The sequence below is a fragment of the Ovis aries genome, chromosome 11 (assembly GCF_016772045.2).
Source record: "Ovis aries strain OAR_USU_Benz2616 breed Rambouillet chromosome 11, ARS-UI_Ramb_v3.0, whole genome shotgun sequence".
NCBI lineage: Eukaryota > Metazoa > Chordata > Mammalia > Artiodactyla > Bovidae > Ovis > Ovis aries.
In genome coordinates this window covers 33,208,968-33,235,552 of record NC_056064.1, presented here as the reverse complement: position 1 = coordinate 33,235,552, position 26,585 = coordinate 33,208,968, and the positions used below count along the sequence as shown (strand labels likewise).

General features: G+C 43.6%; 1 protein-coding gene across 4 annotated transcripts in view; it reads left to right on the top strand.

Moving 5' to 3' along the window:
* Window positions 1–26,458, top strand: part of TTC19 (tetratricopeptide repeat domain 19) — a 29,332-nt gene extending 2,874 nt beyond the window's left edge. The window contains exons 5-10 of one of the 4 annotated variants that reach the window (XM_004013320.6): window positions 151–207; window positions 503–564; window positions 2,490–2,584; window positions 24,005–24,159; window positions 24,853–25,015; window positions 25,375–26,458. In XM_004013320.6, coding sequence (XP_004013369.3) covers window positions 151–207; window positions 503–564; window positions 2,490–2,584; window positions 24,005–24,159; window positions 24,853–25,015; window positions 25,375–25,508 — 666 coding nt within the window. In that variant the 3' untranslated portion in view covers window positions 25,509–26,458. Of the gene's footprint in view, window positions 1–150; window positions 208–502; window positions 565–2,489; window positions 2,585–23,981; window positions 24,160–24,738 lie in introns of all 4 variants that reach the window. The other 3 variants (XM_060395474.1, XM_042256700.2, XM_042256699.2) reach the window with 3 other exon arrangements.
* The last annotated feature ends 127 nt before the right edge of the window (window positions 26,459–26,585 follow it).

Sequence of the window (26,585 nt, the reverse complement as noted above, 5' to 3'; positions counted from 1 at the left end):
TGGGGTCCCGGCATTTTAGTCTTTTTCTAACGCAAGGTTACCTTTCTGTATATGTGTTTTTCAAGGAATGCTGCCTCAGACTAGTACTTAGAATGCAGGGTCATCTAGATATGGGGCCCAAATAGAAAAATCTCTTCCTTATGTTTTTAGGCAGAAAAACTTTTTAAAGCAACAATGAGTTACCTGCTTGGAGGGGGCATGCAACAGGTAAGGACATTACATAATATTGCATCCTAGCTGAGGCAGTTTTCAAAATAGCCTTATCTCTTAGAAACTCCACCCAGCCCCCACATGGATTTTGACCAAAAAGTTGGGATTTTTCCCCCTAAGACCAGTATAAAAACTGCCAGTCTTTCACTCATGCAGAAGCATGACGCCTGATTCCTGCAAAAGCATCAAGACTATGGCTTTCAGGGTGTAGTCAGTCTAGAAATGAATCTGAAATACTTCATGAGGAAATTTTATTTGTTACGAACTAACTTCCTTTTTCTTTTCCCAATAGGAAGACAATGCAATCATAGAGATATCCCTAAAGCTGGCCACTATTTATGCTGCTCAGAGTAGGTAAGTGTAGTCAGAGTCTGGGTGGGCTATGGTCAGAAACTGACCCTGGGGTGTCACAGTTTTCATCCTACTAATCACCTGGGTATCCAAAATCTTGGTTGTCACCCTCCTGGTGTCCCATCCCTCATCTTTGAGATCTTGAGCCTTTTCCAGTCTTGCCCCTTCTGTGTCCATTGGGGCCTGCAGCCCTTGTCCCCGTGGCTGCACCATGACAGGCCTGGTCACGTGTTCTGTTTCTGCTTAAACTGGGAAGTCGTTAGAATGTTAGTTTTGCTTTTCCTAGGAAAGCTGGGAGCAACGCAAGAGTGGCCGGGGGTGGCATATTTTGCTGGTGGAAGTATCAACAAAGCAGGAAGTTAGGTACAGGTTATATGACGAGAGAGTTGCTGTGAGAGGGTGTCACTGGCTCGTCCAATGGGCAGTTTGTAAAGGCTGTAGAGGTGATGGGGTGGCTAGGTTGTAGCAAGGAGGCACCGAGGCATGGGGCAGAGGCCTTCGGACGAGTGGGACAGGAAAGCAGTGCTACTTAAAAGTATTGGATGAGTCTGGATTCTTACATAGAAGAAAAAGTCTGCCAGGTACATAGGAAAGGCTTTGGGAAGCATTTTAGATGTGTGCCAAAGGTCAGGGACGCAGATAGAGGGGCCTGGTGCCCTTCACTCTCTAGGTGAAAACTCAGAGGATGTAAGCAGAGGACTCCTGGAGGGTTAATTTGGGGTAAATTTAAGGGAATTTAAGGGACTTCTCCTTAGCCCTTGAGTTGCTGCAGAAATTGGGTACTACAAGTTTTGAATGGTACCTAGCCCAGTGCTGTAGGAGGAGTGCTCACTGCAGCCAGAGACCCTGGCATGGGCACCTGCAGCCCGAGTGGTCCGCTCCTTTGTTTTTGGGGGGACCCGGTCCATCTCCCGGCATTTGGCTGAACACTGGATAGACCAGAGCCTCAGGGCCTCTTGACTCCAAGTCTATAGAGAAACTTTGAGGTTGGTTCATGCTAGGGAGCATTGCAGCCAGGTTAGTCTCTCTGGATGAGTTACAGACAGGACCAGATATTGGTGGGTGTGGACCCCTGGGTTAAGGGGAAGCCCAGGGATGGTAACACTGGACAGTGAGACACGCCCACGGTCTCTCAAGAGGTGAAAGCTGTGCGGTACCCACAGTAATTAGCCCATAAGTTACCCTGCTCAGAAATGTTCTCTCTTGATGACTGAGAACGTCTTGTGGGCAGCCTCCCCTGCTCCACACCCTGCTTGCATGAGGTCCCTGCTGCTGCCAAGGTTTGGCTCGGGGGAAAGCTGCTCCTCTTCTGAGAACGGAGTAGCGTAGGGTCGTCTGGCCAAGGCCGGAGGAGAGGTAAGCTTGTTTAGTGCCGCTTCCAGTGAGGAGCTGAGAGTCAGAGTGGAGGAGCAAAGACCAGGACGGATGGATGTTCTGTGGTGCTCCCCGTGTCTCAGATGCCAGCAGGCAACCCTCTTTTTGTCCAGAGTCGGCCTGCTGGCCGCTTGGGCGTCCTCACTGGTGACTGAGGGTCCCCGGACTGGGGCCAAATGCCTTTTAACGCCCTGGTTGGGGCTTCCATTTCTATAAAGGAAACTTGTGCTGGAGCCCTGCAGCTTGAGAGAAGTGGGGAGTGCTACATCCCCCGGAAATGGACGAGGTCGGCAGTCAGAGTTCTGCTGTGAGCCCAGGCCTCCGTTTGCGCTGGAGCTGGCCCCTCGGCTCTGCCAGTGGCGAGGAGGAAGCACTGGTTGTGTTGGTTACTGAAACCCCAGCAGTGCCCCGAGATGACAAAAAACAAACTTCTGACAGAGGAGAGGTTCATACCCCTTAGGGACTTGAAACAGAGTTCCCATCCGTCTTAACACTAGATGATGCAAACCCGAGGTGGAAGACAGGACAGCTGATTGATCCTCTTTGCTTTACAGACAGGAACTGGCTCTTGCTGGCTATGAATTCTGTATTTCAACTCTTGAGGAGAAAATTGAACGAGAAAGGGAATTATCGGAAGACATTCTGTCAGGTAGGAAACCTGGCTATTTTTTTGGCCTGCCTTTGCTGCCGAGGGCTTGGCTGTCAGGCTGCAGTACAGGACACAGAAGTGTGTCTGTCAGTCAGGGAAGGGGAAGTTACTCGTTCTGTTAACTGTGGCTGTTTCTAAGGTCTCAGAGGGTTTGGAGTAAGATTTTCTTTAAATGACTTGATCACCGGTTTGCTTTGTTTTGTTTTTAACCCCATGGTGACGTGTTCTTAGTATGTCATTGACATATAGAATCTCTGGAAAACTTGGGGGGAGAAGGGACCTATTTTCTCTGGTCTCTTGGTTCAGCTGCGGTCACAGTACATATTAAGTCACTTAGCTCCCAGTGTCCACGAGGGTGTGAGAGAGCAGTGCAGAGTCTGTCCATCCCCCGTCGTGGAGGGAAGGTGTGACGTCATGTTGTGGGATGGGCAGGGGGCTCTGGCTCTCAGCCATTCTGGTGTCTTTTTTTTTTAATTGAAGTAGTTGGTTTACAATGTGGTGCCAGTCTTTGCTGTATAGCAGAGTGATTCAGTTTTACACATGCATACCTTTTGTTTTAAATATTCTTTTCCGTTATGGTTTATCATAGGATATTGAGTATAGTTCCCTGTGCTGTATGGTAGGACCTTCTTGTTTCTCCATTCTAAATGTAGTAGTTTGCATCTAAAACCCCACATTCCCAGTCCTCCCCCTCCCCTTTGGTAACCACAAGTCTGTTCTCTGTCTTTGAGTCTGCTTCTGTTCTGTAGATAAGTTCGTGTGTGCTGTACTTTATTTTTTTATAATTTTATTTTATGTATTTTTGGCTGCAGTGGGTCTTCGTTGCTGCGGGCGGCCTTTTCCAGTTGGGGCGAGTGGGGACTACTTGCTGGTTGGGATTTGTGGGCTTCTCTCTGCAGTGGCTCCTTGTGGAGTTTGGGCTCAGTGGTTGTGCACGGGCTTAGTTGCTCGGAGGCATGTAGAATCTTCCTGGACCAGGAATTGAGCCTGTGTCTCCTGCACTGGTTAGTGGATTCTTAACCACTGGACCACCAGGGAAGCCCTGTGCCATTATTTTAAATTCTGCATGTAAGTGATGTCATGATTTTTGTCTTTCTCCATCTGATTTACTTCACTTAGTGTGATAACCTCTAGTTGCGTCCGTGTTGCTGCAGGCGGCGTTATTTTGTTCTTTTTTATGGTTGAGTGGTATTGCATTGTGTATAGGTGCCGCGTGTGTTTTACCCAGTCCTCTGTTGATGGCAGGTTGCTTCCCTGTCTTGGCTATTGTGAAGAGTGCTGTGCTCTATGTTCATAGAGTGCGTGTGTCGTTTTGAATTACGCTTTGTCTGGGTTTATGCCTAGGAGTGGGATTGATAGCTCTGTTTTGTTTTCTGAGGAACCTCCGTACTGTAGTCCATAGTAGTAGCACCAGTTTTCATCTCAACAGTAGTGTAGGCGGGTTCTCTTTTCTCCCCACCTTTTCTAGACTTTATATGCTTTTTGATGGCTGTTCTGACTGCTGTCAGGTGTTATTTCATTATAGTTTTTATTTGCATTTCTCTTAATAATTAGGGATGTTGAGCATCTTTTCATGTGCATTTGGGTTTTTATTCCTTTTAATTATTTTTCTCTGGTTGTGGCAAGTGGGTGCTACTCTTTGTCTCAGGGCTTCTTGTTGTGGGGGGTTCTCTTGTTGCGGAGCATGGGCTCTGGAGTTGCTCTGAGGCATGTTCCCTGACCAGGGATAAAACCCGTGTTGCCTGCATTGGCAGGTGGATTCTTAACCACTGGGCCGCCAGGGAAGTCCTTGCATTCAGATTTCTTACTATGGGTTGAAATACTGGGAATTTTCAGATTGACATTCTTTCGGTGACTCTGATTTCACACTTCCTCTTTGCTGGGCTGACATTCTTTCGGTGACTCTGATTTCACACTTCCTCTTTGCTGGGCGCTTTGCCACAAGGATGGAGGTGGAGCACAGCTCTGGTATCCCTGAAGGCAGTGCATGTGGCTTCAGAGAGGTGTGTGTCCTCCGTTGTCTTACAGTTTTCCCTGGAACAAAACTCAGTTTTCCTCCATTAGCTCTGCTGAAGCTCCCCGCATCGAGGTCACCAGCTCTCCTCCCTGGCAGCTCAGCCCAGTGATCACCATCTCCTGCGGGAAACACTTCACTGGACTTCAAGGCCACCTCCCTGGTGGCTCGCGCTCGCTGAGTCACCTCTCGCATGGGCCTTGGTGCTGTCTGGGCCACTTCCCTCTCTGCCCCTTCACCTGGGAGGTAACCGTGAGGCCTGTGCTTTCTGTACCGGTTCTGCATCTTCAGCGAAGCCTGTGAGGGAGCTTGTCTACCTGACATCTTGACCGGAATGCCTGATGATCATCTTACACTTCATAAGTTCCACATGAGTCTCTTTGTTTTCCTGTGTTGACCTAGTTTTTCCTACTGAAGTGTAGTTGATGTGTGTTATATGTTACAGGTGGACAGTACAGTGATTCCGTTTTTAAAGGTTGTCTTCCATTTATAGTTACTGTAGAATATTTGCTATATTCCCTGTGTTTTGCCCTGTATCATTGTAGCTTATTTGACACCAAAAGAGTTTGTCCCTTTTACTCCCTCCGTGTATACTGCACACCCCCACCCCACCCCTTGTAGATGGGTCTCTTGATTTCCCCCCCTCACAGTTGCTTCTCACCAGGCAGCCTGTGTTGTAACTGGCACCACCATTGACCCGGCGCTTTGGCGCCATCTGTGATTCTTCCTTCCTGCTTGTAGCTCACCAGCAAGCTGTACTGAGCCTGCCGTGGCAATATGTCCACGTCACAGCCGTCTGGCCCTCCTGCCCTGTTGTGGTCCAGGCCCCCGTGCTTCTTGCCTAGGCGCCTGTGGTTATTTCCTCCCAGGGGTGCCTGTTCCCTCATTCCCTAGGGAAGGCGCTCCCACCCACCTGCCATCTCAGGCCCGCCTCCACCTGCAGCCCCAGCTCCTCTGTCAGTGGCTCCAAGAGCATTGCCTTCTCCAGCCTTGTCCCTGCTCTTCTCTCCAAAGGCTTTCTGCCTCCGTTTGGTCTTTGATCCTCTTTCTCTGCAGGTTTGATAAAACAATCTGTGATCAAAAGGAGCACTTAGAGGAGACAAAATTTCCAGTCTTGTATTAGCTCATTTAACAGTCCATTTACTTAGTTAACTTCAGTCTAAATTTAGTTAATCGTGACTATGCATAAAACTTTGCTCAGGGTTCCTCCTCGTAATCTCTCATCACTTTTTGTATCCAACCTGTCTTTCATTTTTCATCTAAATAAGATTAACCAGCTCATTTATTTTTTAGCAACATGTAATTTCATTTCTCATATCATCTTTACTGAAAGCATTCATTGTATCTCTTACTGTATTTTGAAAAGTTACTATATTGTTTCTCATAGCTTTAATCACATGTTTAAATTAGAATCCTCAACTCTTAAAATATTAATTTTAGTGAAACTAAGAAGTAAACAATTAGGTTCTATCTTTACATTGGCATTTTATAAATTGGTGAGCTTAAACATCAGTGATAATTTTTTAAAACATTTGTTTTCTTGATGTGTGTGTTGGTTCCTCAGTCGTGTCTGACTCTTTGCAACTCCATGGACTGTAGCCCACCAGGCTCCTCTGTCGGTGGAATTCTCCAGGCAAGAATATTGGAGTGGGTTGCCATTTCCTTCTCTAGGTGGTCGTCCCGACCCAGGGATGGAACCCAGCTCTCTTGCATTGCAGGCAGATTATTTACCATCTGACACCCTGTTTTCTTATAAAAGAACATCTTAGGTGATACCAAGTATTTTCATTAATATTTTCTATACTTTTAATTCTTTTTTTTTAGTAATTGATGACTTAGTACCTTAGTATCTTTTAGGTCAACTTTCATCACGTAGCTTAAATTTTAGAATCTTAAGTTACCAAACATCTGGAAAGATCACGTTAAGTAGACATTTCTAAAATGATACTTTAAAGCTTTTGTCTCAAAATTTTTATCTCATTTACCTTGAAGTTTCATCATGTCCAGTTATTTTCTTGCAAGAGATTAGTGAGGTCTTATTTATTAAACCTAAATACAATAAAAGATTGTACTTAATTTAGATGACTCTCTTGTTCTCCAGTCTCTCAGCTGTGTCCAACTCTGCGACCCCATGGGCTGCAGCGCTCCAGTCTTCCCTGTCCTTCACTGTCACCTGGAGTTTGCTCAGACTCATGTCCATTGAGTCAATGATGCGATCCAACGATCTCATCCACTGTTGCCCCCTTTTCCTCCAGTGAGTCAGCTCTTTGCATCAGGTGGCCAAAGTATTGGAGCTTCAGCATCAGTCCTTCCAGTGAATATTCAGGGTTGATTTCCTCTAGGAGTGATGGTTTCATCTCCTTGCTGTCCATGGGACTCTCAAAAGTCTTGTCCAGCACCACAGTTGAAAAGCATCAATTCTTCAACACTCGGCCTTCTCTATGGTCCAACTCTCAACATCCATACATGACTACTGGCAAAACCATAGCTATGACTACGTGGATCTTTGTCACCATAGTTGATGTCTTTGCTTTTTAATACACTAGGTTCATCATAGCTTTTCTTCCAAGGAGCAAATGTCTTTTCATTTCATGGCTGCAGACACCATCACAGTGATTTTGGAGCCCAAGAAGATAAAGTCTGTCAGTGTTTCCATTTTTTCCCCCCATCTATTTGCCATGAAGTGATGGGACCAGACGCCACGATCATCATTTTTTGAATGTTGAGTTTTAAGCCAACTTTTTCACTCTCCTCTTTCACCTTCATCAAGAGGTTCTTTAGTTCTCTTCCTTTTCTGCCATTAGGGTATCATCTACATATCTGAGGTTATTGATATTTCTCCGTGCAGTGTTGATTGCAGCTTGTGCTTCATCAGCTGGCATTTCACATGATGTACTCTGCATCAGTTCAGTTCAGTCGCTCAGTCGTGTCTGACTCTGTGACCCCATGAATTGCAGCACGCCAGGCCTCCCTGTCCATCACCAACTCCTGGAGTTCACTCAAACTCACATCCATCGAGTCGGTGATGCCATCCAGCCATCTCAGCCTCTGTCGTCCCCTTCTCCTCCTGCCCCCAATCCCTCCCAGCATCAGAGTCTTTTCCAATGAGTCAACTCTTCGCATGAGGTGGCCAAAGTACTGGAGTTTCACCTTTAGCATCATTCCTTCCAAAGAACACTCAGGACTGATCTCCTTTAGAATGCACTGATTGGATCTCCTTGTAGTCCAAGGGACACTCAAGAGTCTTCTCCAACCCCACTGCTCAAAAGCATCAATTCTTCGGTGCTCAGCTTTCTTCACAGTCCAACTCTCACATTCATACATGACCACTGGAAAACCATAGCCTTGACTAGACGGACCTTTGTTGGCAAAGTAATGTCTCTGCTTTTTAATATGCTGTCTAGGTTGGTCATAACTTTCCTTCCAAGGAGTAAGCGTCTTTTAATTTCATGGCTGCACTCACCATCTGCAGTGATTTTGGAGCCCCCCAAAATAAAGTCTGACACTGTTCCCACATCTGTTTGCCATGAAGTGATGGGAGCATATGCCATGATCTTAGTTTTCTGAATGTTGAGCTTTAAGCCAACTTTTTCACTCTCTTTCACTTTCATCAAGAGGCTTTTTAGTTCCTCTTCACTTTCTGCCATAAGGGTGGTGTCATCTGCATATCTGAGGTTATTGAAATTTCTCGCAGTAATCTTGATTCCAGCTTGGGCTTCTTCCAGCCCAGCGTTTCTCATGATGTACTCTGCATAAAAGTCAAATAAGCAGGGTGACAATATACAGCTTTAGTGTACTCCTTTTCCTATTTGGAACCAGTCTGTTGTTCCATGTCCAGTTCTAACTGTTGCTTCCTGACCTGCATATAGGTTTCTCAAGAGGCCGGTCAGGTGGTATGGTATTCCCATCTCTTTCAGAATTTTCCACAGTTTATTGTGATCCACACAGTCAAAGGCTTTGGCATAGTCAGTAAAGCAGAAATAGATGTTTTTCTGGAACTCTCTTGCTTTTTCCATGATCTAGCGGATGTTGGCAATTTGATCTCTGGTTCCTCTGCTTTTCTAAATCCAGTTTGTACAACTGGAAATTTTCGGTTCAAGTACTATTGAAGCCTAGCTTGGAGAATTTTTAGTGTTACTAAAAATGCTAGCATATGAAATGACTGCAGTTATGTAGTAGTTTGAACACTCTTTGGCATTGCCCCTTTCTGGGATTTGAATGAAAGCTGACCTTTTCCAGTCCTGTTGGCACTGCTGAGTTTTCCAAGTTTGCTGGCATGTTGAGTGTAGCACTTTAATAGCATCATCATTTTTTAGGATTTGAAATAGCTCACCTGAAATTCTATCACCTCCAGTAGCTTTGTTCATAGGGATTCTTCCTAAGGCCCACTTGCATTCCAGGATGTCTGACTCTAGGTGAGTGATCACACCATCGTGGTTATCCGGGTCATTAAGACCTTTTCTGTGCAGTTTCTTCTGTATGTTCTTGCCACTTCTTCTTAATGATGATTCTTAATGACATCTTTATTAATTTAGATTCACAAACTTAAACATTAGCCTCAGATGTCAACTTAATACTGAATATTTCCCAGTTCATGTGAACCTGAAAATCGTCTTGGCCAGTTTTCTTTAAATGTAGGCACTTTTTTATTAAAATTAAGTACCACTCCTTATAAATCCTGTTCTAATAATACCTTTTAGAAGTAGAGGCATCATCTGTGTGTATACAGACATAAACTATAGAGATCTCATGGCTTTACCAGGTATTACAGTATAAACTTACTGGTTAACAAACAGTTGGAATACCTTAAAGTTGCTTGTTTACATGATTAAGTCATACTATCTGTAAGATTTTGCTGAGGGAACATTCTCAGAAATTTAGATTTAAAACTGCCACTTTTTTTTTCTTTATTTCCCAGTCGTGCCTGCTTAATTGGGCTTAGTCTCAGCTCCTTGAGCCCTGTATTTATATTCTGGTTTAGACATTTGCAAGACAAAAGGCAATTGATTAGTTATTTTAAAAGATGGTTTTGTCGCCTGAAGTTACTAAAATCAGTGGCAGGATTTTTATCAAACTGAAATGTAATTTACGAAGTTCTATGTTATAAGGCATTTAGCAAAGACCTTTCTGAGTTTATAAATTAAACCAAAGGAAAAATTAACCCTTGCATGTTAGTTCCCAGTTTACTTATTTTGTATCACTCAGGTAACTATTAGTTTTCTCAGTACGTTTAGTTAATATTTTCTTAGGGGCAATCTATATGCCCTGTTTATCCCACAGTGTAATTAAATAAGAGCTTTGACTACCTTATATAAAGCCCATTGAAATATACCAACTTACATACATTTTTTGGGGCTTCCCTCCTAGCTCAGCTGGTAAAGAATCTGCCTGCAATGCAGGAGACCTGGGATTTGATCCCTGGGTTGGGAAGATTCCCTGGAGAAGGAAATGGCAACCTACTCCAGTATTCTTGCCTGGAGAATCCCATGGACAGAGGAACCTGGCGGGCTACAGTCCTTGTTTTCTAAGAGTCGGACACGACTGAGTGACTTTCACTAGTACTACATACATTTTCATCGACTCTATGGACTTGAGTTTGAGCAAGCTTTGGGAGTTGGTGATGGACAGGGAGGCCTGGTGTGTTGCAGTCCATGGGGTCGCAAAGAGTTGGACACGACCAAGCGACTGAACTGAACTGATATTTATCTAAATTGCGCCAGCTTCTATACCTTTAACTTAAGTTTTCATCAGTATCTAATCAACACGTTTTTGTCTTAGGGGAGAGTTTAGAAGGCTTTTTCTTTCTATTCCCTGTCTATTTTACCTACTTTAATGTAAAAGGCTCTGGGTAAAAGGCATATATGTCTGTTTTATTTATCCCATTTTAAATAACCATCCAAAGAACTTTTTATTCATTTGACATAACTCCTTTTAAAAAAGAATTTTTTTTTTACCTCATCGAAATAATAACTAGACCTCCCCCTACTTCAGTTCAGTTCAGTCTCTCAGTCGTGTCCGACTCTTTGCGACCCTATGAACTGCAGCACGCCAGGCCTCCCTGTCCATCACCAACTCCTGGAGTCCACTCAAAGTCACGTCCATCGAGTCCGTGATGCCATCCAGCCATCTCAGCCTATGTTGTCCTCTCCTCCTGCCCCCAATCCCTCCCAGCATCAGAGTCTTTTCCAATGAGTCAACTCTTTGCATGAGGTGGCCAAGATACTGGAGTTTCAGCTTTAGCATCATTCCTTCCAAAGAACACCCAGGACTGATGTCCTTTAGAAGGGACTGGTTAGATCTCCTTGCAGTCCAAGGGACTCTCAAGAGTCTTCTCCAACACCACAGTTCAAAACCATCAATTCTTCGGCGCTCAGCTTTCTTCACGGTCCAACTCTCACATCCATACATGACCATTGGAAAAACCATAGCCTTGACTAGACGGACCTTTGTTGGCAAAGTAATGTCTCTGCTTTTTAATATACTATCTAGGTTGGTCATAAGACCTCCCCCCAACCCTCCTGTTTTTTTGTTATTCTTAATCGCTTTTATTAGCATTTGTAGGGCTTCCCTGGTAGCTCAGCTGGTAAGAATCCATCTGCAATGCAGGAAAGTGAAAGTGAAAGTCGCTTAGTTTTGTCCAACTCTTTAAGACCCCATGTCTGCCACATTGCAGCTTGATTTTTTACCAACCGAGCCATCAGGGAAGCCCGCAATACAGGAGACCCTGGTTCAATTCCTAAGTCAGGAAGATCCCCTGGAGAAGGAATAGGCTACCCACTCCAGTAATCTTGCCTAGAGAATCCCCATGGACAGAGGAGCCTAGCAGGCCATAGTCCATGGGGTCACAAAGTTTCCAACATGACTGAGCGACTGACATGCTGTCTGGCCTGTCTATAAGGGAAGCATGGTTGGCCTGCGGAGTTGGTTGCCAGATTGTGATTTGTGTGTGTGAAGCCAGCTTTTAATTTTTAACTGCATACGTATTAAAGAGCCCCCTCAGTGGCTCAGCTGGTGAAGAAACCGCCTGCAATGTGAGAGACCTGGGTTGGGAAGATCCCCTGGAGAAGGCAAAAGCTATCCACTCCAGTATTCTGGCCTGAAGAATTCCATGGACTGTATAGTCTATGGGGTCACAAAGAGTCGGACACAACTGAGTGACTTTCACTTTTTGATATTTAGGATGGACTTTAATTTGTCCAGTTAACTAGGTACTTGCAAGTCTGAGCTCCGTTCCTTATGTCTTTCTACAGTTGAGGCACCTCGGTGTCTTTCAGCCAAACCCTGGGTATTTCTTGGTAAAAACTGAGCCTTGCCCCCACCTGTGCCTTTCTCCTGGATGGGAATTCTTTCAGGATCTTCCAACCAAGCTCCACCCAGTATCTAGACCCTGGGTGGGTATTTCCAGGTATCTTTTTATCCCCACAGAATTTAGCATGCAAAATTTAGCATGGAAAAAGGGAAACCTCTGGGCTTACTGAATTCATCCCTTTCATATGCACCTCAGCTGCCTGTTTCTTTGCATCACCCCCTCCCCCCAGCAGTCACGGTGGGGAGGCGGCAGCGTGTGAGATTTGGGGAGCCCTCATTCACATTCAGAAGCTAGAAATCGCTGATGGCTATGACATTTCTTGGTTATTGATACGAAAGGAGGTATTTTCATCTCACAGAATAAAATTTCAAACAGCGTTAAGAAGAAAATAAAGATCATTTATAATCATACCAAGAATTCTTATTTATTTTTTGGTGTGTTTTTCTAGGTTTGTTTTGCCCACTGCCGTTTACATTTTAGCAAGCAAGTTAGGGATCACACTGTACTTTGTAACCTGATTTATTTTTTTTTAAATTGTAGTATATGGGGAAGCACCTTTTTTCTAGTTGAAAGGAGTCTTGTAAGAGCAAATTAATTTCTCTTATAAATGTGATTTATCTTTTTCTCAGGAAATATATTCCCTCAGTTTTAAACAAAGCAGATCCATTATCAAATTCATGTGCTTTCAGTTGACATAACTAACTTCATCCCAGGAGTATACTGCTTCAGATCAAAACTTGGTTTCTAATTACTGAGGAAATGCTCTAACAAATTAAGTGAAAACAATCTAGTTAGGAGCAGTCTAATTTTTTACAATACAGAGATTAAATGTAAGTATAGAACACAGGCTGAAATGATAGCAAAATCTATCTATCTCTGGCTGATAGGCTTTATGGGGGATTTATATTTTATTTGTGCTTTTCTGGATATTTTTCTTTTAAAAACTACTTTCTAATATTACCTGAATAATATAAAAAGTCAAAGAATATTACAACTTAATTTAAAAACAGCAATTTCAAAATAAAAAACATCATTTTCTTTACCCCACTTGTTCCTAGTCATTTTCAACTCTTAACCAATTTCTTCCGATATTTCTAAATAGCATAAAATTATTATTTTTTAATTTAGTTTTAGAATCTAGTGGCTTGGAAGTGAGGGTTTATCACAGATTTGAGATGTGCACATTATGAATACAATATAATCGCGTTAACTGCTGAGCCAAGTAACAGGGCTATAAATTATAGTTTCTTCTGTGTACAACCTTTGTTTTCCTCCAAAGCCAGTAGGTGACTGGATTTGCTATGTTTTTGTTCTTGATTTTTAATTGGAAAGAAATTACAGTATCGTACTGGTTTCTGCCGTCCATCCACATGGATCAGCCACAGGTGTACAACATGTCCCCTGCCCCCCTGCCTCCCTCCCATCTCCGTCACCTGTTTTTTATGAATATGGCAAATCCTTCTAACTGGGCTGCTTGCTTTGCTCCAGATCCCCTTCCTCTCAGTCTCTTCTGGGGCTCTCATGTGTGAGTGGAGGCAGTGGAGTATAACCGTGCAGATCCAGTCCAGGCGGGGTGGCCCAGCCTTCCGCTAGTGAACGTAAGGCAGTGTTCAGAGCTGACTCCTCAGGGTGGATTTTGCACTGACATTGCAGGTCAGTCAGCACATCTCAAGGTTGTTGATGAATACTGCACGATTGCTTTAGAAAGGACTGTATTAATTTACATTTTCTGATTCTGTTAATGTATTTCCCTTGTGACTTTGGTCAAATCTCTATTTTTAATCCTCAGAATGGGATTAAGAGTAATACTTTCTCTTGGGACTGTTAAAAGAATTAAACGAGTTAATACACGTAAAGCACTTAGGACAGTATGTACTAATGAATACTAGGTACTCAGAAAGTGTTAAGCCTTATCCTTTTAAAAATCATTTCATTTGTTTTTGTCCCTGCTGGTTCTTTGTTGCCGCGCAGGCTTTTCTCTAGTTTTGGCGAGTGGGCGCTAGCTACTCTTTGTTGCAGTCCACAGACTTCTCATTGCAGTGGCTTCTCTTGTTGGGGAGCTCGGCTCTAGGCACGTGGGCGCAATAGTTGCGGCTCCTGGGCACTGAAGCACAGGCGTAATAGTTGTGGTGAATGAGCTTAGTTGCTTTACAGCATGCGGGAGCCTCCCGGATCAGGGATCGAACCCGTGTCACCCACGTTGGCAGACGAACTCTCAACCAACCACTGAACCGCAGGGGAAGGCCTCCCGTTTGGTTTTTCCCTTAATTTTCACATGAATTTTAGATCATTTTGTCAGGTTCCCAAAGTGCTTTTAGACTGAATTTTAAGATATTAGTTTGGGGAGATTGCCATCTGAATAAGTTAACGTTTGACTGCTAACAGCAAAAAAAATTCAACTAAATTGAGTTAAATAGTGAGGACACTATTATGTGCCTGGCAGTTCAGCCAAGGGTGCTCTTCCCACTCCCCTCGCTGACATTCTCAGTGTGCTGGCTTTCTCCTCGCGCTTCCCTTGCAGGTGAAAAGTGACTGTCAGGTCCCAGGAATCTCGCCCAGAAACAGCACCGTCCAGAGGAAAAGGGAGACTCCTCGGATGTTTCTCTTAGAGGCCAGGTTGTCTCTGCTGGAATCTTTCCCTACCCCTGGGGATTTGCCCTTACTCCTTTTGGCTGGGGTGGGTCATATGGCATTTCTAACCCAGTACTTGGCAAACCAAAGGGGTTACCATGATTGGTTAAAACTGGCCAGGATCCATTCCTGACAGTGTTCAGAATCCCTCTTCTCGAATCATGTGAGAGAGGGGCTCCTGACACGAATGAAGGGCATCCCTGCTGGCAGAAGTCACTCTGGGTGCATCCTCCCACTCAGGGCTGTGGGCTGCTTTCTGCACAGATGGGATGCTGTTCTGTCACATCTGATTCTCGGTGGACACCTTACTAAACTGTTTGGTTTCAGTTGATATTCACACTATTTCCAGATACAGAATTAACTACTTGGGAAGTCATAGTTCTACTCCTGTGTCCTTACTCCCCGCCTTGTTAAATTTAGTTCATTGGCCATAGTCTCAGAGTGTTAAGTAACAACAGTGCTGGACAGTTTTGTCTTCAGTCTAATTTGGCGTCAAACTGCATGAGTAGATGTCCTGTATCATGCTTGCTAGTACTGCTGCGTAATATTTAATGCTGATATTTTATTTAGACATTTGCATTTGTTTTCTCATGTGAGATCCATAGTTGATTTCCTGAGCTTGTCATCACAGGATTGTATTAATGTAATAAAATGAGTTGGCATGTTCTCTGTGTTTCCTGGAATAGGTATGCGGCATTACACGGAGTGACCTAGTCCTTGGAAGTTGTAGGATCTGTGAAACCATCTAGGTCAGATCTCCTTTAGTTATTTTCTTGCACCCTTTTTTCTTCCTTCCTTGGTTCCGTACGCATTTCAGGTGGTTCTATTTTCTTGAGTTGCTTTCAGTACCAGGGACAGTATCAATAACATAACTTAAATAAATATCTGTTGAGTAAGTGAAGGCATGGATGAAGGAATTTTATAATATTTTTTTTCTGTATTTTCCTGGAAGAAGTTTTCTTAGGAATTATATTTATAAAGCATAGCTTAACAATATTCTGTTATGTATTCAAGATCATATTCTTTCCCCAGATTTTCATATTTTAAGTAAAACATTTCTGGAAAGTTGGAGTATTTCTAGTGGCATTTGGTTTCATGAATGCTTCGAATTGAGCCGGGTTGGAATTCTGGCTTCTCCACTTAGAACAGCAGTGGGACCTTGCCCATAGAAATGACAGGAGAGCCTTCCTTGTGGAGTTGTTGTGGAGGGTGAGATGCTCTAGCACTGTGGCCCGGGCTCACAGGGACTATCAGAGAGTTTGTTAACCTGTCAATTAAGTGGTTTAGCTCTTCTGTGTTATGTTTACCCCTATGAGTTACGAAGGACTTTCCTATTTTATATGTGTTTCTTTTTAGTTTTTGTCAGTTTTGTTGACCTTGTCAAAGAGCCAACTTTTGGTTGCATTTTTCTCTCTAATTTTGTTTGTTTTTTACCTCATTTGTTTCCACTCTAATCTTTTCTGCTTGCCATGGGTTTATTTTGCTCTTTTTCTGGTTTCTTAGGTAGAGGATTAGGTTGTTGATTTAAGATTTTTTTTTTAATTGTAGGATAATTGCTCTATAATGTGGTTTCTGCTCTATATCAATGCTAATCAATCATATATACATATATATACACATATATACACACACATATATACATGTATATACACATATACATACATATATATACACACATATATATACATACATATATACACACATATATATATACATATATATATACACATATACATACATATATATACACACATATATATACATACATATATACACACATATATATATACATATATATATACACATATACATACATATATATACACACATATATATATACACGTATACACACACACACTCTTGAGTCTGCTTCCCGAGACCTTTCTTTTTTAATGTAGCCATTTACATCTAAAAATGTTCCTCTATTATGTTAGCTGCATCCCATGAATTTTGGTGTGATGTGTTTTTATTTTCATGTATCTCAAAATATTTTCTAACTTTTCTTGTGATTTCTTCTGAGATCTCTTGGATGTTTTGGAGAGTGTTGATTAATCTACATGTATTTGTGAATGTCCGAAATTTCCTTTTGTTGATTTTTAGGTTTGTTCCATTGTGATCAGAAAACGTGCTTTGTATGATTTCAGTCCTTTTACATTTTATCGAGATTTGTTTCATGGCCTGGTACATGGTTTATCCAGGCTTCCCTGGTGGCTCAGTGGTAAAGAATCCTGCTAATGCAGGAGACATGGAAGACAAGAGTTTGTTGATTCGTGGGTTGGGAAGATCCCTTGGAGAAGGGAATGGCAATCCACTCCAGTATTCTTACCTGGAGAGTCCCATGGACAGAAGAGTCCACAGGGCTGCAAAGAGTCGGACACGACTGAGCAGCTAAACAACAACAACATGGTTTATCTGGGGTGTTGCGTGCGCGTTTGAGGGGAGGTGCACTCTGTAGATGTATGTCGGGTTTAGTTGGTTTATAGTGTTGTTCAGGCTTCTGTACCCTTGCTGACATTGTGTAGTTGTAGACAATATTTATGTTTTTGTGATTTTTTTCTTTATATGCTGTTTAGAGTCCCAGATTTTATACACCCCCCCACACACACACACAGCTTCATTATGAATTATCCTTTCATCAGAAAAGTGATTCTTTTTTGTCCTGTGTAAGGTATTTGTCACAAATTTTAGTTTCACATTGTTGACTATATCTTACTCTTAAGATTTGAGTCATTTTGTTTTCAGTATGTTTGGGGTTTTGAGGCTGCGCTGGGCCTTCCTTGCTGCAAGGGCATTTCTCTGGCTGGGAGGCTACTCTTTCGGTACGTGGACGTCTCACTGTGGTGGCTTCTCGTGTGGAGCACTGGCTCTAGGTGCGAGGGGTCAGTAGTTGCAACTTGTGGGCTTTAGAGCAAGGGCTCAGTGGTTGTGACCCATGGACTTAGTTGCCTGTGGCATGTGGGATCTTTCCGGACCAGGGATCGAACCTGTGTTCCCTGAATTGGTAGCTCAATTTTTAACCACCATGGCTTCCCTCAGTATGTCTTTTGTAGAAGTCTGTGTTTGGATTTTTTTTTTTAACCTAATCTGAGTATTGTTGCCTTGTGATAATAAAACCTACTTAAATCTAGAATTGAAAGCGATATTTGGTCTAAATTTTTGCGTTAAAAGCTTTCCATTTTTGTTATTTCTTGTGTTTTCAAGTCCCTCTTAAAGGGTTGTTTTCCTCACTAAACCTCCTTTTATATTTTGGAAGGAAGGCACATAATATGGTTCTTAGTTCTGTTAAGAGCAACCTAAAATTTCTTCAAGATGTATTTGACTCAGAAAAAAAATTTTTATTTTCGGTTTCCTGTGTAAGACAAGATGACTACGGTGTAATAAATCTGCTACTTTTCCCTAGTTCTCTGCGATCTGGAATTTTGCATCTGGTGGGATTTTTCTGCAGAGAATGCGGAAGCCAACTTATTCACCTTCTTTTGTAAATAACCTGTTTTCTCCTGCCTGGTTACTTTGTAGGCGTTGGAAGCTCTTCAGCATAATAAGGTTAGGGGTTGGTCTCTCTGAATTCTGCCTGGTCTTTGGTGAACCTATTTGGGTTTTTTGGGACGTGCTGGGCCTCATTGCTGCTTGTGGGCTTGATCTGGTTGCTGTGGGCAGGGGCTACTCAGTAGTTGCGGTGCTCAGGCCTCTCTTGTACATGGGCTCCAAGTTGCCCCGAGGCATGTGGGATCTTAGTTCCCAGACCAGGGATGGAACTCGGGTCCCTTGCATCAGCAGGTAGATTCCTATCCTCTGGACCACCAGTATAGTCCTGGCCTACCTCTTTTCTCTGTTCTATAGTATATAAATATATTGTCTCCTCGTATCCACTGTGTATTCTGTATTACTGAGTTATCCAGAAAAGTAAGTAACTGTACTTTCTTCTTTTTAAAGATTTTAAGCAAAAATAGCAGAAACTTTAATAGATACCTGTATGCTTTCCCCTTAGCTTTGGCAAGTCTTAGGTACTGTTCATTCGGGTTTTTCATCCCATCTTACAGAAAAGCCTGAACAGACTTTTCAGCTAAGCCAGTATTTTACTTACATGTGCTTCAGATGATGGTCTGGGGGGCTAGGGGGAATTTAAACCCCTTGGGTAATTCTCCTTGATGTAACTATAATCCTGAATTTGGTTTTGGTGTTTATGATTCTTCTGCCTATTTATTATACTTGAATACATCAGTAAACTATGGGACTAAAATGTTCTTAAACTTTATATGAACAGTGTATTACTGTATAATTGTTTCTGCAGTTTATTTCTTCACTCATCATATTGCTGAGCTTTATCCACGTTGATACTTAAAATGTTATTTTTCGCACAAAGGCCCTATTTGCTTGTCACGCTGCATGTCTGTTCGGAAGAGGTGACTTCCTGTGATTGTTCCTGGGTCGGGGTGGCGGGGGGGTTCGCCTTTTTTCCATCCTCTAGAGGAGAGATGCAGGCTAGTGGAGGCCCTGATACTCCACTGTGGGCACGTGCTCACTTGGCCCATCGGTGGACATGGAGGTCCTGCCTCTCATGCTGTGGGAGTAATGCTGGGACCCGTGTCTCTGTGCACATGCCCAGCTGTTCCCCAGGGGCGTACTGAGGAGTGGGACTGCTGGCCTGCACACACTAGACATTACCAAATGCTGAGCAGTGTGCTTTTACCACTTTGTGTTTTCATTGGCAATGTGTTGGCATTCTTATTGCACTGTATTTCATTTAAATTTTTCCCTTATTCTTTGAAGGGTGTTTTTCTTTTCTTTCTCAGTGATTTGTAAATAATTCTTAATATATTTAAGCATCCTTTTTTTTTTTTTTGGAGCATCTATTTTGTTGGTTACATTCTCTCTTGGTGGTCTTGTCTTTTCATTTTAGGGCATTTGACAGATTGGAGAATCTTTTGGTATTTTCTTTTATGGCTTGTGCTTTCTGAGTCTTGTTTAATAAAATCCTCCACTTTCTAAGGTCAGAAAAACAGTCTCTCCTAAAGATTTGGCTTCCACCTGGCACCTTCTGGTGATTCTTTGGTTGTTACAGCTGGGGTTGGAGGGGAGGTGGACATCTAATGGGTATCTAACTAAATCTAAGTTAAACACTGTAATTCACAGAAATTATCTGTCAAAATATCAATAGCCAAAAGTGACACTGTTTGGAAACCATGATCTCCACACATCATCTTTGACAGTAGTTAGGTGTCCAGATACCCGCAAAGCGATTGAAAAATTAGAGAATACCAGTTTGTCATGATGGGGTTGTGTGTACGGACCTCAGAGATAAATTTTGCTATTTTTCTTTTTCTCTTTTCCTAATGGAGTTTAATAATAATTCTTTAATACTCTATATAACCAGGAATCGACAATAATCCAGAGGAAACCAATTAACATGCCAATAATCCACAAGTAAATAAGTACTTGGTTCTTTTCCACTGAGTCTTTGGTTGCCTGGAATTTGTCTTTACTGTGGTGTGAGGTAATGGCTGTTATGTTTTCCTCCCCCAGACTGGGTTTTAACTCAGGGCTGTTTTTTTAGTGAGTCCCTTTCTCGCTGGTGTGTAATGACACCTCGTGTTGAGCTTCCCGAGATTCACATCCTGCTCCTGTGACTTCCGTGGGTAAAATTAATGTTTGGTGTTACCGTGCCTCCCGTGTATAGTTCATACCTTCTTTTTTCTCTTTCGTTCATTCAACCAGTCAGGAAACACTGGGATGCACATTAGATACAGCTGTAAGTAAAACCTGGTTGGTTTCTAGTGGAGGAAAAACACAGCAAACACCCACTGAAGTGGTTGCATATGTGAAGATGGCTGAAGAATGGGGGTGTAAGCTGAGGGATGACTAGAGGGGCCGGCGCAGGGCTCGTAGGTGGAGCCCCTGACCTCTGAGGAAGAGCTCCAGTGGGGGTCACTCAGTTATCTTCAGGGGAAGCCTCCTCTAACCATCCTTTGATTCCTACCTGAGCTGTTTCCATGCTTACATACTCGGGGTTACAGACTCTTCAGCGGCTTTGAGAAATGAGTCTCTGGCCTGGCTTTGTTCTTCCAGGCTCTCAGGTCCAAGCTGGAAGGGATGGCTCGGATTTAGTCATCAAATGGAGCATGGTGGGGTGGGGGTGTCTGTGATGGGTTTCCATGTGGTCCCTGTCCCCCTGTAGCCTCTGGGGTCATCCTGGCTTTATAGGGAGTTCAGATCTACTTCTGTGTCCTGTGTGAGATGAAGAACCCAATTCTGGATTCAGAGACACTCAGGCCACCACACAACCGGCGAGAACTGGGCCCTGCTTCATGCTCTCCCTTTGGGTTTTAGCTCCTTTGTAATTGCTGGCCCTCAGGATTTCCCTCTCTCAGGAGCTCAGCTGTGCAGGTAAAAAGGTATGTTATGATTTATCTAATATTTGAAGCAGAAGGGTTTTCAGATTATCTGTCATATTACTGGAACCAAAACTCCTTCCACTGGCACCGTTAGTGGTCTTGGAAAGCACCAAGGTAATTAGGTGATGAGATGCAGCCTGGCAGGTGAAGGACATTCCTGGAGCATAAGCAGCAAATGCCTTTAGCTTCAAAGACCCTGTAGCCTCTCCCAGATTATTATAGCGGGTACCTGTGCTCAAGTTCTTCCAAATCAAAGATTTGTTCTTCCAAATCAAAGTCTCACTGATGGAGACTCTGCATTTATGCAAGCCTGATTTGGTGCACAGAAATAGTAAGTACACTGACTCATTCTCAGCATTCCTGGAATAAAAGCTGCTTGGTGCATTTGAAAATTCAGGTTGCTTGTATTTTGACTAAAGATTTCTGTGGTGAATCTTTTTCATAGACTGATTTTAGGTTACCTCATCTTTTTCCCCTAGGAATGATTTGTGATAAAGAACTACTTACAATTAAAGTCTGAGGAGATAAATACACTTCCCTCCCCTCAGATTTGAATAGCCCTTTGGGGGCAGCGGTTTCTCCGCTGTCTGTAGGTTTCTTTGGTGTGTGACTTCTAGTGGTGTTTGTTTATATTGGTATTTCAAAGAAGCATGCTTTAATTGTTATTAGAGAAAGGAACTCTGGTGTTTTACTAAGGTATGAACTTAGCAGTGTGCTGATGGTCTCACTACGGAGTCTTTATTTCTCCCTTGGTCCTATATTTAGAGCTGTGTGTTAAAAAACTTTATGTTACTGTGATTAGAATGTACTGTGAATTTAAAACATATTTTCTTAATGAAATATTAACAGGTAAAACTTACCTCATCAGTTAATTCCTTCTAAAAAGCTTTACTATCTTTACTGCCACTGTAGTTGAATTACCGTTACTGGTATCAGGGGTAATAATTTTCCACTAGAATTACTTGTCACTTTATTCTTGTATTTTTAAGTTACAGTATTGAACATATATTCTCCTTTTAAAGTATACAGAGTATACTTTTTTAATGTAGAAATATTTACAGAGAATTAGCATGTGTTCCAGTAATGAGTCAGCAGTCATTTTTGAAAGTTTTGAGAACTGGAGTACTGGACACATTATTTTGTGATAGTTTCAATGCACAGTAAATATCTTTGTCTTGTTCTCTACGAGTGCAGATTTTAGTGTCTGTAGGTGTTGTGACTCTTCCGGTCACCTTGGGCCTGTGTCAGTACCTGGGGGGCACAGAGCTTCTCTGCCTGGGCCTTTCTCCACGCTGTTCTCTCACAATAGTGTGGATCTTAAACTGCTAATTTTACAAGCTTTTTGCTCAGCATTTAAAGAGTGCACCTAATGAGATCTATTTTTATTGCTTCAGAAAAATGGTATCTTAAGTGATATTTGGTGCCATCTTATGTTTTGCTTCTGTGTATTGGTTATATTTATCCATAAATTTATATGTGCTTTTTGTTTAAAAATAGTTTAAAATTTGCAAGGTGATCTATTTAAAACTTGGTTTGGTTTTTATCATTTGCTTTTTATATATAACTAGGTTAGAGTAAGAACTTTGGGTTTTTACTAGAAGGAAAGTTTTATTTTCACTTTTACCTTCTGAAATTATTTTTATAGATACTTTATTTGCATTGTTTTATTTAAACTGTCCCCTCAATAACTGATCATATGGTTATTTGGCAACATCGTCGTCTCTAAAGTCTATGCACCATTTAAACTTGGAAGATATGGAAGGAGTTGTTTCAGTGTGGTGATCCCTTTGTTGGTGAACAGACCTGTCTGAACCCCTTCACTTGGGCATCCGGTAATAGTGCTCTGTGAGGTTATCCGAGAGACCCTCTGAGTCCTCCGTGTGAACATTCCCCTCTGCTGAGCTGTCTGCAGTGTCCTTTCCGCCAGCTCACCACCACTTGAGTGCTGATTGTGTCGTGGCTCCAAGGCCTTTACTTGGCCAACTCCTGTTAGCTGCTGGTCCCCAGCCCTGTTGTCTGGCTCTTCTTTTTCAGACATGGTATGTTGGAAACTGCCATACATTGCAGCCTTTATTACTGTTCTTCAAAAAATAGATTAGCTGTTCTTTAAATTGGGTTATGATGCTTCATCCCAGGATTCTGAGTGTTCTCTGGTTCCTTTCTGTGCGCTGTTTTCATACCAGAAAATTTTATTGGCCCTAGGCTTTTTGTTAGAATAAGAGTTTATCTTCACATGGTTCATGCTAGATAATATTAGTTTCAAACTAAAAATAATACTGTTTTAATCTATTTGTGGACTCAATCTTAAAAGGTATGGAAAGGTTCATTACTTGTATTACAATAATTGTGACTTATAAGAAATATCTATTTGGTCATTCAGATGATGAAAATGTCTCATACATTGGTCTTTGTTCATCATAGTTCCTGCCTCAGAACTCCCCAGATCCTTCAAATTTTCTTAAGTGTGGAGTGTGATTTAGCTTATTGTTAAAGCACAGGGGCTGGTGGCCAGTAGAGCCAACCATGTGGTTGGGTTGGAGCCTTCAGTCTTACCCCTGACTGGGATGGAAGGTGACTCATTAAAGACGCCACCATCAACACCCCAGAGGATGGGGCTTGGGGCTCTTCTGGAGGGGGCACAGGGACAGTGGCACCTGCAGAGGCGGGAAGCCCCTCCCCCCCACCTCACCTGTTCCTGAGTTGTATCCTTATAGAAACAGGCGATCTGTGAGCCACGCTAGCAAACTGATTGAACCCGAGGGGAGGGGTCCTGAGAACCTCTCATCCCCGGGTGACACCCTGGACCAGTGTCTGGAGTGGAGTGGGGGGTTACCTGGGGATTCTCTGGGTAGGTGGTGTCAGGGGAGTTGAATTCTTGGATATACCTACTTGTTGGTTTGGCAAATCCCCCCTTCCCAACACACACTTGGGTCCAAGAGCCAGTGTAGATGTTAATCACCTTGTGTATAAGTATGGGTCAGGAGGACTGGTTTAGTGACTGTGTTCAGAGCACTTGCCCCCCCCCTTCTGGTTGTTGTTCGTTGCACCCAGCACTGCTCGCGCTTCCTTCTCAGCGGATGACAAGGCCAACACACGGCTCCTTCTGGGCATGTGTCTGGACACCTACGCGCGCTACCTGCTCTTCTCCCAGCAGCCATCTCAGGCACAGAGGATGTATGAAAAAGCTCTGCGGATTTCTGAGGAAATACTTGGAGAAAGACACCCACAGGTAAGGGGGGACAGCAGGCGTCTAAGACGAAGATTTCAGAATCCAGAATAGGAAATGCGAACAGAGGGCCCTGCTGCATCCACTCCCCCTTGCCCTGTTTTAGGAAGGGTCTGAGGCTGCCAGGGAGGTACTAGATCTGCCCAGAGGTCTTCGAGAGCACTGGTTTGCCATAGGACGGGTCACATCCTGTCACTACTTTTCGCTGTGTTTATTTGCTGCTGCTTTTTTGACAAATTAATAAGTAATATTCATCTTGCTACCTGGTTTCCAGGTTTGTATCATTTTCCAGAGGGTCAGACTGCTGCTGTGCAGTGTAGATGATAAATGCACCTGACTTACAGAGGCTGACACCTGACCCCCCAAGGGGCACCGCTAGGAAAGACAGCCCTTCAGGGCATCCACAGAACACCAGACACTAGGGCTATGGAAAGTGAAGAGTTGCTCAGTCATGTCTGACTCTTTGCAAACCCCATGGACAAGTCTATGGAATTCTTCAGGCCAGAATACTAGAGTGGGATGCCATTCCCTCTTCAGGGGATCTTCTACCCAGGGATTGAACCCAGGTCTCCTGCACTGCAGGTGGATTCTTTACCAGCTGAGCCACCAGGGAAGCCCAAGAGTACTGGCGTGGGTAGCTGTTGTCTTCTCCAGCGAGTCTTCGTTTGCAAGCAGCAGCTGTTTTCTCCCGTGTAGACCATCGTGCTGCTGAATGACCTGGCCACTACCCTGGACACACAGGGCCGCACTGACGAGGCCTGTGTTCACGCACAGAGGGCATCAGACCTGGCGAGGCAGGTGGAACACCCTGAACTGCACGTGCTGCTCAGCAATCTGGCTGCAGTCCTGATGCACAGAGGTGCGGGGTGCCCATCAGTGGGTCGGGAACCTGGGTGGTGGGCTGAGGGTGTAAGTGAGGCCATGGTCCTTTGTTTCTGGAGTGCTCCGCAGGCTCCTCCTCCTCTTTGGCATGTGGACAGTTCGATGTGTCCTCATGAAGCTCTGCCCTCTGCTCAGAAACCTGCAGGGACAGGTCCCTTACCCGAATCTCCATCAGGGAAGGGCTCCCTGAGGTCCGGGCGTCCCATGGTCATAGCTTATTTCACACCAGGTCTCACACCATGAACTAAAGCTGTCCCATCGCACATGCTTTCTCTTCAGAACATTTCAGAATCATGATGAAACATGCATTTTCTCCCTTCTCTCGGGCTGTTCCAGAACTGTATGCACAAGCAGAAGAGACCTATAGGGAAGCACTGAGGCAAGCGGAGCTGAAGAGAGACGAGGCTTCTGTGCAGCACATCAGGGAAGAGCTGGCCGAGCTGGCAAGAAAAAGCAGACCTTTGTCATGACTACCAACACCTCTGTTCCAGTCCTGGTGGCTCCCAATCAGTGGCTTAAATCCTCTGTCCGTGACATGCATGTCCCCTCACCTAAGCCTTGGTGGAGGACAAGCTATGCTGTTTTGCACACACCCCCTCCCCTGACTGACTCTTTTTTATGGACTGTTGTTAGGCGGTGCTCTGTTTTAATGGATGGTTGGGGAGGTGGTGAACCGTGCCAGGTTAAGAGGGACCAGTGTTCACCTGGAGTGGGGGTATCTCTACTGTAAGGTTTTGGTTCATTGATTTGCTGCTATGTCTTATTTTATCAAGACCTGGCAGAACAGAGCTACCAATCTCATGATGGTGAGTTGCTTTCTCTTATTCTCTCTCTCATGAAGACCACTGTGGGATTTAATGCATAAAAAAGTAGTATCTTGGTTGCCACAAAGCATCAGACGTGAAGCTTTAAAGTGGGAATTGGGCACTTGGAATTAGTAGTGTCCCCTTTAGATTATACATAAAAGTGGACTGCATGTTTTTGTACGTTCCTGGTTGTAGATGTGAAAAAAGGAAGAAAAGGAATGAGAATTCCTACGGTCCGTCCCTTCTGAGCATGCACCCCTCTGGACTAAGTCACAGGGTAGAGTTGTCTGAGGGCTGCCAAGTCCCCTGACTCAGAGAGGAACCCTGGGGGTGACGTACTGACAGTAATGGGGCCATAGAGGAAGCACTGCCTGGACCCCAGCCCCAAGTCTTGAGTTTTGCTTCTCAGTCTCCCCGTGGGGGTCTTTGGACTCGTTCCGCCCTGGGAGAAGGTCAGTGTGGCCTAACCTGGATGGTGTGTCAGGAGCACCATCCCTGCCTTGGGGCAGTCCTGCAGTCCCTCTGGTGTGGGGGTGGGGAGGATGAACTAGTGCCTTTGGCTCCTGTGTACACAAGAAGGATCCCTTCCTAATAAACCAGGAGACACCACGACAGTATTGTATGGATTCAATACTGAAGTCTTTTGAGTTTCTCATAAAAAGTCATTGACTCTTTAGAATTAAAAATACAGGAATTAGGCTCAAATCAGAATCTTCTATTAGAATAATCTATTTTGCTGAT